General features: G+C 38.5%; 1 protein-coding gene across 5 annotated transcripts in view; it reads left to right on the forward strand.

Moving 5' to 3' along the window:
• The window catches only part of Nt5b (5' nucleotidase B), a 744,444-nt gene extending 737,818 nt beyond the window's left edge, over positions 1–6,626 (forward strand). For all 5 annotated transcript variants that reach the window (XM_067140537.2, XM_068226141.1, XM_068226140.1 and 2 more), the window contains one exon: positions 523–6,626. In XM_067140537.2, coding sequence (XP_066996638.1) covers positions 523–654 — 132 coding nt within the window. In that variant the 3' untranslated portion in view covers positions 655–6,626. The remainder of the gene's footprint in view (positions 1–522) is intronic.
• The last annotated feature ends 4,257 nt before the right edge of the window (positions 6,627–10,883 follow it).

The raw sequence follows: 10,883 nt of genomic DNA on the forward strand, positions 1-10,883 counted from the left end.
AACGATCACGGCCACCAGGCGGGCTGCAGTATAAATTAAGGGTAAAGTATCAATGCAGTATAAATTAAGGGTAAAGTATCAAAAGTACTTAAAAATAAATTATCACACTCATGAAAATGTGAAAATTGTAGAAATATATGCTATTTTGAGTATGATTATTGACAGCTTATCCTCTACCTCCGATTTTCATGTGTGCATGGACAACACTCTTGAATGTTGTGTTGACCCTTTATAGGCAGTTGTTGGGTGACTGAAGACTTACATATGCAAAACAAGGAGTTACAGCAAGATGTAAGTCTTTAGATATGAGGATTTTGTTCTCGTAGAGAATTTTGCCTGAATTCTTTACTAAACCCTTCTTATAAATGCTGATTTCAATGATATTGTTGCAAATTGAATCATGTTGAATTGCAGCTGTTTAATAACTTAGAGTATTGGGTTAATATTCTGCTTTTCTAGATTATAATTTACTTTTAGAGAAATGTAATCCTATTTCAAGAAATATGTCATGTATGATTTCAGTTTCTGGACCGATCTCAGAGCCAGGTACCTCATCCTCGGCCAGAGACACCACGCTGTGTAACACACAACCATGATGAAGATTGCTCAGATGATGAGACCGACAGCAAATCATCTGAGGATAAGGCTGATTGAAGGTGCTCGGTTCTAAAATAAGCAAATGAACATGTAATTAATTGTAACTTTTTTAAGACACTGAGCAATACTTTGATCAATGGAGGGCTCTGTTCCAACTAGTCATGACTTAATAATCACAGGCTCAAGTTTTATGTAACAATAAGGTACATTTTTTCCGAATTGAATGATACTGTTAAGAAGTAAGTGCTATTTTCCCTTTAGCAGGTCCTTACAAAATATAAAGAAATTATTTTTATGTTCTGAAGTTCTTTTCCTCATCAGAATTTTGTGATTTCACTGTATTTTCAAAATTTGGGTCCATTTAAAATTTTGGTTCTTTGGATTTCAAATCTAGTGGACTTTCTGCAGTCTGTTCATAAATGCATTTATTGTTTTTAATATTATTTGTTTTTGGAAAGTCTTAAAAGTCATAGTTTTAATGCTGGTCATTATGAAAAATTTTCCCTCTTATTGTACAATCATTATTGAGCTTGTTGGATTATGTTGAGTATTCCAAATATGATATTGAGTCTCTTAAATATTTTGCTCGCTCATATTCATCATGACATTGAAAGTGATACTGCTTTGTTGGCAGGTATACCTCATTAAATAATACTTTCCATGTTTTGTATTTCACTTTTCATAGTATTTCATAAAAGTGTCCTCCATATTCCATGCCAAGTGTAGTTAAATTTTTCTTGCATTTTATACATTCCTTTAATCTTATATAATCTGGTAATCTGGGCTACCTTCTATCTTTTTAAAATCTTACCATGATATATATATATGAAATGTTTGGTACTGATGTATGTTACACTGTCAGTATTTTTAAGTTAGGATGTTTATTGTAACCAGCAAAGGTTAACCTTTGCTGTTATTGAAAATGTTTTGTATGAGGAGCATTAAACAATGGAGAATATTGCCTCTCATTATGTAGTTGTATTAAAGTTTCAGGTTGCCTTTCTTTATATGTATCAAAATTAGATGAAGCTTTGTATCCATTCCTGGTTATTGGCAATCTTCCATCTAAACCAGAGGAAGACCAAGGTGGTATCAGAATATCATGAAATATGATGGCTAATTCTTTTCCTCTCTTCTATGTTAGCTGGAGCCAAATGATTGCTATTTTAAAAACTTCTGCAAACCAGCAAACTCTTTCACCCAAAACTTGTCTGTGTTGAAGCATACTGCATACCATTAAGTTGCTTGTCTTTGTTACCTTGTTACATTATGCAAATATCCACTGGGAAGTTTAATTTACTAAAATGCATTTGGCCTTTTCTAAGTTACGAACATTATTAATAACAATGCTACAGATTTTACGTCCCACTAACTACTTTCATGAACATATTTAATACTAATGTTGTGATAAGTGGTATGTGCCACGATATGCTGTTCCTTTGATGTTTCCCTCTTCAATATTAGAAGATGGGTTACATTCATACCACTTTTGTTGTAATAATGAAAATTCTGATGTAGTGGTAACAGTTCTTGTACCACATTTAAAGATAATATTAATTTTATAATGAATTTTTTATTCTTATTATGTTTTATATCATGAATTCCATGCTACAAGCAGAGTGGTACTACCCTTTTCATACATATACACTGTTCTACTTGTAATGTTGGACGTAAGATACTTAAAACTGCACCTTCTATTCATTTACTGTACTACTAAAATATAGTTGTATGTTGTGGGTCATATTGCCTTAAAGGAACTCTTATTATGAAACTGTACAAATTATGAAGAGTTTGTATTATAAATAGCAAGGAATATCTAACTGGTATTATAAGCATTTTTATGTGTTCTTCATTCCTGTTGCAGTATATACCAGATCTTTTTTTAAGCTTTTGGCAGCGGTACCACTCAAGGCATAGCACAGCTAGCTCAATGACTCTTGGTTGCTTGCCCGTATAATGTGCGCCTTTCCTCCCCACTACATCACGGCAGTTCACAGTTATGGAAAGCTACTTCTTGTGAAACTATTAGTCTAAAACCTACCTAGCATTATACGTGGCATTCAAAATGTTGTCCTTCAGCTGTCAAACACGTCTGGTACCTCCCAAACAGCTTTGCAGACATTCAGCGGGAGATCTAGTGAGTTAATTAACCATACGATCTTCAAAAACTTCCCGTATTATCTCCATACATTGATTAACAGCATGTGTCATCGCATTATCTTACATGTTGTAACCATAATTTCTTTCTTCTTCCATCAGCTCTTGAAAGAATGGCCTGAGAATGAGGTCTGTATATCAGTCAGCATTTGTTTTATGAAAAAATATAAGCTCTATAATTCTACGAGCACTTATTGCACACCAAACTTCAGTCTTTATATCATGAAGTGGATGGACATGCAGCTGTGTGGATTTTCTGCACTGCATTAGCGATTGCTTAGACTATTTACATAGCAACTTAAGTCCAGCCATGCCTCATCTCTAAAGAATAAAATTTCTTGGTCAAAGTACTGATCATGAACCGAATGAAGCAACCAGTTATAATTCCGAACCCTAGTGAAACTGTCTGGTCCTCTTAAATGTTGGGCAGAAGAAAATGGCACGATAGCTTGTACAGCAAGATGCAACAGGGATTTTGTTGGGGTTATTTCCAAGAGTACTCCTATTTCATCAAGCTTTTGTTTAAACACTCGGCACTGAGCTGGTACTGTTCAACATTGTCATTAATTACCTGACACATCAGCTAATGACAGACCTGCTGTGGACCACAGTTTATGCAGACGATATTGTTTTGGTTGGTGAGTCATGTCAGGGGGTTGAGGCAGTTTTGGAATGATGGCAAGTAACACTAGAGGCTAATGGATTAAGAATAAGTCACAAGAAGACGAAGTATATGTTCTTCAACTTTGCGCAGCCAGGGCAAGCGGGCCCATACAACACTTGTCTTCCTTGCTGGAGAACCACTGATGATGACCGACAAGTTCAAATATCTTGGATCAGTCATCACAACACATCAGTGTTGGTTGGATAAAATGGCAGTCTCTTACTGGTGTTCTGTGTGATAAGCAGATGCCAGTAAAATTATAGGGCAAATTGTACAAAACCACTGTCCGGCCTGCCCTCATATATGACTCCGAATGTTGGGAAGGCAGAAAAGGCCTGACCAGCGAATGCATGTCACAGAGGTGCAGATGTTGCGATGGTCGGCGGGAGTCACTCTGCATGACAAAGTGTGCAATGAACCTGTGCGAGGATCTTTCAAAGTTGTGCCCTTCAGCTTCAGGACGGAGGAAAAGCAGCTCCACTGGTATGGTCACATCAGAAGAAGAAATGAACATCATTTAGTACAGAAAGATCTTGTCATCGAAGAGAGGAAGAGGGCATCCTAAGGCAACATGGAAATGAACTGCTGAGGTTGCCTTAGGAAAAGAGAAGTACCATTAGATCTGGTAGAAGAATGTGGGACATATTCTCTCCGAGTCAGACGAGTCGATCTTGAGTGAGCTTGAGAGTGCCCGGGAAAGAAGAAGCAAGTCTCCTGCGTGTTTTCTTGTTAAGAATGGACCCAGTGGTGCGGAATTCTTCACTAAATTATGAACCATATCACTGTGGGAAGGAAGGATGCCAGGAAATTTGTGAATGAATCGAAATTGGCACTCTCCAGTAGTAGAATGCTTCGCGTAATACAACATAATGAATACACCCTATTTTACTGTATACATACTCATTAAATACACGATAACTCTTGTATTCATAGAGAAACTATGCTATATTAAACCTAACACAACACAGCAAATGACTGTGCAGTTTGGGTCGCTTAGCTATCAACTTGCATTCGGGAGATAGAGGGTTCAAACCCCACTATTGGCAACCCTAAATATGGTTTTCCATAGTTTCCCATTTTCACACCAGGCAAATGCTGGGGTTGTATGAGGCGTGTTTTTTAAGTAAGGTCCGTTTGAAAATAAGTACACAACGAAAGGTTATTTCAAAAAAGTAAATTTATTTTCAGAAAGTACATACATCACTCTATTTTTCAACATAGTTGCCAAGCTTGTTCAAACACATCCTACCTCGTAACCAATTTTAAAATACCCTCTTCATAGAAACTTGCCGCCTGCTCCGATAACCAAGAGTACACTGCCGTTTTCACGTCGTCGTCATCATTGTAATGGTTGCTACTGAGGTGATATTTGAGGTGGAGGAACAGGTGGTAATCGCTCAGCGCAAGATCAGGACTATAGGGTGGGTGGTCTAAACCTTCCCAGCCAAAACTGTCCAATAAATCGCGGGTCTGACCTGCAGTGTGAGGTCTTGCATTATCATGGAGATGGACAATTCCCTTCGTCAGCATGCCGCGTCTTTTGTTTTGAATCGCTCTGCGTAGCTTTCTCAGGGTTTGGCAGTATGCTTCTGCATTGATAGTGGTTCCTCGTTGCATGAAGTCGACCAACAAAACACCATGCCTATCCGAAAACACCGACACCATGATTTTGCCCTGGGACAGAGTCTGTTTGGCCTTCACCTTTACAGGCGAGTGTGTGTGTGTGTGTGTCTTCATTCCATGCTCTATTGCTTCGATTTGGGCGTGGTATGTGAAACCCATGTTTTGTCTCCAGTTACGATCTGACTCAAGAAGCCGTCACCTTCTTCGTCATAACGAGTCAAGAACTTCATCGCACACTCAAATCTTTGGTTTTTGAGGTCCTCTGTTAGGAGTGTATAGACAGGAAATGTATAGACAAGAAAATGAAATTTATAAACATAATACTGAGTTTCAGGACCCAACGGGAGCACAGTTTCCTAAACTTTAGGTGTTCAGAAACAATGTTGTAAAGCACTGATCTCGACACGTCAGGAAATTCATTTGAGAGACCTGTTATTGTGAAGCGCCTGTTCTCACGAATCTTCGCTTCAACTGCAGCCACCAAATCGTCTGTAATCAAAGAAGGGCGACCGGAGCGGTCCTCATCATGGACGTTGTCACGGCCATCTTTGAATTGTTGTACCCACTTACGCACTTTGCTTTCACGCATAACAGTATCACCGTACACTTCCCAAATCTGTCGATGAATTTGTGCAGCAGACAGGTTCCTTGCTGACAAAAATCGTATCACTGACCGAACCTCGCGCGCGACAGATGAGTTGATAGTCCTAAACATTTTGAAAGCACAGAACAAAACGGTACAGGTTAGCTACAGAGCTGAAACTGAGCACAGTTGTTCCCGAGGTATGCCAGTACATGACGCACATGCTCGTTGCAATATGCGCGAACTACTAGTGTCTACAACAAAACGGACCTTACTTAAAAAGCACGCTTCGTACGTTAATTAAGGCCACAGTTGCTTCTTTCCCATTCCCAGCCCTCTCTTGTCCCATTGTTGCTGTAAGACCTATCTGTGTTGGTACGATGTAAAGCAGATTGTAAAAAAAAAAACAGCAACAAAAAACCAAAAACATTTGAACATACTATCAGTGCCACAGATGTTAAACTAAACTATTGTGGTGATGTCATGGGGCTTATTGATACTGCAGTAGATCACCTCAGCTGGACATGAAGCAATATATCTCCTGGTAAATGAGTCATCCGGCTGTGCTGTAGCATTCCTTGTAGCTCCTCGGGGTACTCGCAAAAAGCTTAAAACAAAAAGACCCTGTATTTTAAAATTGTGTGTAAAGTAAATGTAATGTGATTTTGAATAATATGCACAAGATAGAGCACAACTTTATAATTGTGAGACGTGATGTAGGAATGTGAAGATGAAAGAAAAATAGAACTACAGTATATTCTTTGACTTGTAAATATGTTAACATCAGAAATGTTATGTATGTTCAAGAGTATTTTTTATCTACAAATGAGGCCTTTTCTTTTTTGCATTTTTAGTATGTTAGATGTTTTATATGTTGTTAATATGGGTGAAACTGTAATAATTAAGTGCCACGCACCAAAATATGGTGCATATAAAAGTGTAGTTTACTTGTGTTAAAAATAAATTCTAATGTACAAAAATAAACTGTTTTAGAACAAGAAACTGGAGTTTTCATTCACAGAGAGTTGGACTGCTAGTTTCCTATGTATTAAATTCTTTCACTCAGGTTAACATTATTTTTTTTCCTAACCCTGATTCCCTTGAAGGTGCTTTATTTCTTTAAATCATTAAATAATAAGCAATAAGAGTATAGTTGGTTTTACATCCCTTGAAGTACTTTAATGTTTTTTGTGGACACTGAGGTGCCAGACTTATGTTCCAAAGGAGTACTTTTACATGCTGGTATATCTACCGATGCAAGGCTGGCATATTAAAGCACCTTCAAATATCGCCAGACTGGGCCAGGATTAAATCTGCGAACTTGAGCTTAGAAGGTCAGTGTTCTACCGTCCTCCAAATGACATGACGCTAGTGACTCATCATTTTCTATCCATTATACTTTGTAGCCAGTGTCCTCTCCACTTTCCAAAACTGAACATGAAGCTCAAAAGAAGAAAATTCCACAAATTTGAGGAACTTCCAAGTACAACTGGAGACTATTATTTAAAAGAAACCTAATTAAAGCAACTTCCAGGAATGCTCCTAGGCTTGGCAGTGCCTTTGGAATTATTATGTAGCATCCCAAGTAGACTACTTTGACACTAGTAATGGAGACTAGGTTTTATAATCAATATGTTGTTAAAAAGTTGTTAGTCTGGGTATGTAACAGCTTGACTCTGAATAATCATCATTTTCCCTCATCCAGATGCAGCTGGGCAGGGACAAATAGGGTTCCGATACATTTTATTCTCTCACTTCATTATTACCGTGCAGAATGGAGTCAAGCTCTGCATTCATAATTTAAATGCTCTGCATTCATTGCAAGATGAGTAGGTAAGAACCCCACTGTCGGCTGTCCTGAGAATAGTTTTCTGTGGTTTCCCATTTTCGCTTCCAGGCAAATCCGGGACAGTTCATATTCATAGGCCACAGCTGATTCCTTCCACCTTCTTACCCAATTTCATTCACCATTATTAGCTCCTCAGCTGAGACTGGTATCAGGAAGGGCATCTGGCTGTAAAAAGCTTGCCATATCATTTCATCTCATCTAATTTGTACCAGGAAATAGGACTAATGGGTAGACATACTTTTTCTGCTATCATGTTCTAGTTTAGATCCTATTACCTTGTGCTGCTCTTGACCAATCCATCTATTTTAATGTGGGTGTTCCCTGGTTTCATTTCCAGTTTTGTTTTCATGTTTATTTTTTGGATGTGATATAATAATGGTGCAAATGACAGGTAATGCATACAGAAGATGGATAAAATATTTATTTATTCTGTCAAAGATAGGGATCCTTTTTTTCCTCATACTTAGGGCCGGTTCTACCATCTGCTGGTAAAGTGGCTGGCAGCTGCCCGGGAGGTAAACTACCTGGAGGTGTAAATCGGCTGGTACTTTGGCTTGCGTCCAACCACCTCCGCGCAAGCCCTAGGTAGCTACCCGGAGCTAGACACCGATATACGAAGTTGGCTAGACTGATTTTCAGCGATTTCTCGCTTTCGAGTGTGGTGCTATCTGTCGTCAGATAAGAGTTATGGACAACGATTCATGTCAAGCTTTCGTGATTTTAATCTATGATCTTCAATATCACTACCTAATTGGGATTAAAATCTCGAGATTACATTTTCTTACGCCAGTTATAACCTGCCATGCAAGGCAGCGTTTTTGAAAGGTATTCTCGTAGTAGACTGGTCAAGTCGCTCGCTCTGTAATAGAAGGTATGCAGGTTTTCATCGTATTTCTAATTTACATTTTAAAGTGTATTTTCGTTCCCTGCCGTTGTTCTTAACTCTCTTTTACGCGCTTCCATATACGTATATACACACATCTTCTTTACGGACTTATTGCCTTTGAGCATTCTATCTGCAGGCTTCTGTGAATTGATTAAGTATCTCCGCGATGCTCTATTTGCAACTAGTTCTGTGACCTTGTTTAGTTCCAGATGCTTCCATTTATTGATAAAGCATTTCATTTTAATTTTTAACTTTATGAAGATAAAGTTGGAAGGTACTGTAAATGTAAAGAACTAATCGGGATAAATATCCATTCATAGGAAGAGGAATTCGGGAATGGAATAGTTTCCAATTTCTTCGAAATAACTTACAAGCCTATGTAAACAACTAATAGGGAATCTGCTACCTGGGCGACAGTCCTATGTGCTATTAATCATAACATCACTTGCTATAGGTAGCATACATAAAAAGCAATTTTCCTAGTAGACATAATATTGTGATAAGAACGTATGAAAAGAGGCATACAGATTAACACAACGCTAATAATGGAAATAAAAAAGATTTGTCATAATAAAGACTCGAACCTCCACACTTCGTATTACGAAGCGTACGTGTTAACCATTACGCTACGAAAACGCTTGGGTTAGGTAGGATACATACAGTAATATATATCTCGTGTCCGAAAACTGAAAAAGTAGAAAATTAAAGTCCATTTGAAATGATTTCCAAATAGATTTTGATTTTACATCCTTTTAGAGTTTCTTTACGAAAGCTTGACGTATAAAATGTGTTCCCTGCGCTACCGATGCGAGAGGCTGGTGTGACCGTTGCAACTAAAGGGAAGCATTAATGTTCAAAATCCTGCAATACAATATCGATCACTGTTACAGTATACTGCTTTTTTCAGTATACTAAGCTAATTTGAGTTGCATATCACCAGAAATACAGCTAATAATGTTCAGCTCTCAGAACTTGCCCGGCAGGTAAAGTCTTATCGGGCCCTCGAAGTGGTCGAGAAATTACGCGCCGGGTAACGACGATTTATGCTGCCGATAGCGCTACCTGGGAGTGGTCGGACGGAAACATCCTTTTACGCGGAGGGCAAATTACGCGCTACTTTACCAGTAGGTGGTAGAACCGGCCCTTAATCAGTTAATAATAATATGCAGCAGATGATGTTGATGATGATGCTTGTTGTTTAAAGGGGGTTAACAACTAGGTCATCGGCCCACATGCAGCAGAAACCTGGAGATTGACTCACAGAGATGAGAGTAGAGTACAGGCAGCTGAAATGGTATTCCTGAGGAGTATAGTACACAAGACAAGGAGGGATAGAGTGAGAAATGAAGTACAAAAAGATCTGAATGTGCAAAAACTAAAAGACAAACTGCAACAGAACAGATTGAGGTGGTTTGGACATGTCAAGCTGATGAAAGACTGCCAAGAATAGTACTGGAAAGACAGATGACAGGGAAGAGAGGAAGAGGGAGACAAAGATTATGCTGGATGGACTCTGTGAAGAACAGCATAGGACAACGAAACCTGGACTGGAACACAGTGTTAGACGAAGAATGGTGGAAACCAGTGTCTGCTGGAAAAAGGGAACTGAATAATAATAATAATAATGATAATAATAATAGTAATAATAATGTGCCCCAAACTTTTAACAGAATAAATAAATCCTTTATCCTTTACACTGCTCATAATAAATTTTTTTAGAAAAAAGCAACACAAATAAACTGAACACAATAAATTCTAAGCTTAACAACTTCGACAACAAGTGTTTATGCTCAGAAGAAAATACCCACACACCCTTCTGAATGATTACTCATCCTGAAGCTATAGTCTGCCAGCCCTGCGGTGAAAGGGCAGTGTGCCTACCTCTTACCTGGAGGCTCCGGGTGAAATTCCTCACCAGGTCAGGGATTTTAACCTGGATCTGATGGCTGGTTCGAGGTCCACTCAGCCTACGTGATTACAATTGAGGAGCTATCTGATGGGCCCCGGTCTAGAAAGCCACGAATAACGGCCGAGTGAATTCGTCGTGCTGACCACACAACACCTCATAATCTGCAGGCCTTGAGGCTGAGCAGCGGTCTCTTGGTAGGCCATGGATTAGGTTTGGTTTGAGAAGCTGTGTCTACGTCAAATGGAAAGCTGTTCGCGTTGTGGTAGTTTTTATGAAGTAAAAAATATTTTGGCCTGATGTAAGTGATTTTTAACATAGTGAAATTTTTTGCAGAGCATGCATGATTCATTGAGTGGGTGGGATAATGTGATCAAATAGCAGCTGCTTGGTTTGAAAATTCTGAGTAACCTTTCAAGGCCAAAACACTTCTCACATGACATGGACTATAGTCTTCTTTCACATGGCATAAACTTGAAAAAAAAAGATAGCTAGTATTTTAAACTATGAATGCATAAATCAAAACAATAATAGTTCAGTTTCAATGAATATAGGGTGAACTTTAATAAAACTGACAAACTGCAGGGACGGATTCCTGACTGGAAATGGAGGCAAAAA

This window comes from Anabrus simplex, chromosome 2, assembly GCF_040414725.1.
Source record: "Anabrus simplex isolate iqAnaSimp1 chromosome 2, ASM4041472v1, whole genome shotgun sequence".
Taxonomy (NCBI): domain Eukaryota; kingdom Metazoa; phylum Arthropoda; class Insecta; order Orthoptera; family Tettigoniidae; genus Anabrus; species Anabrus simplex.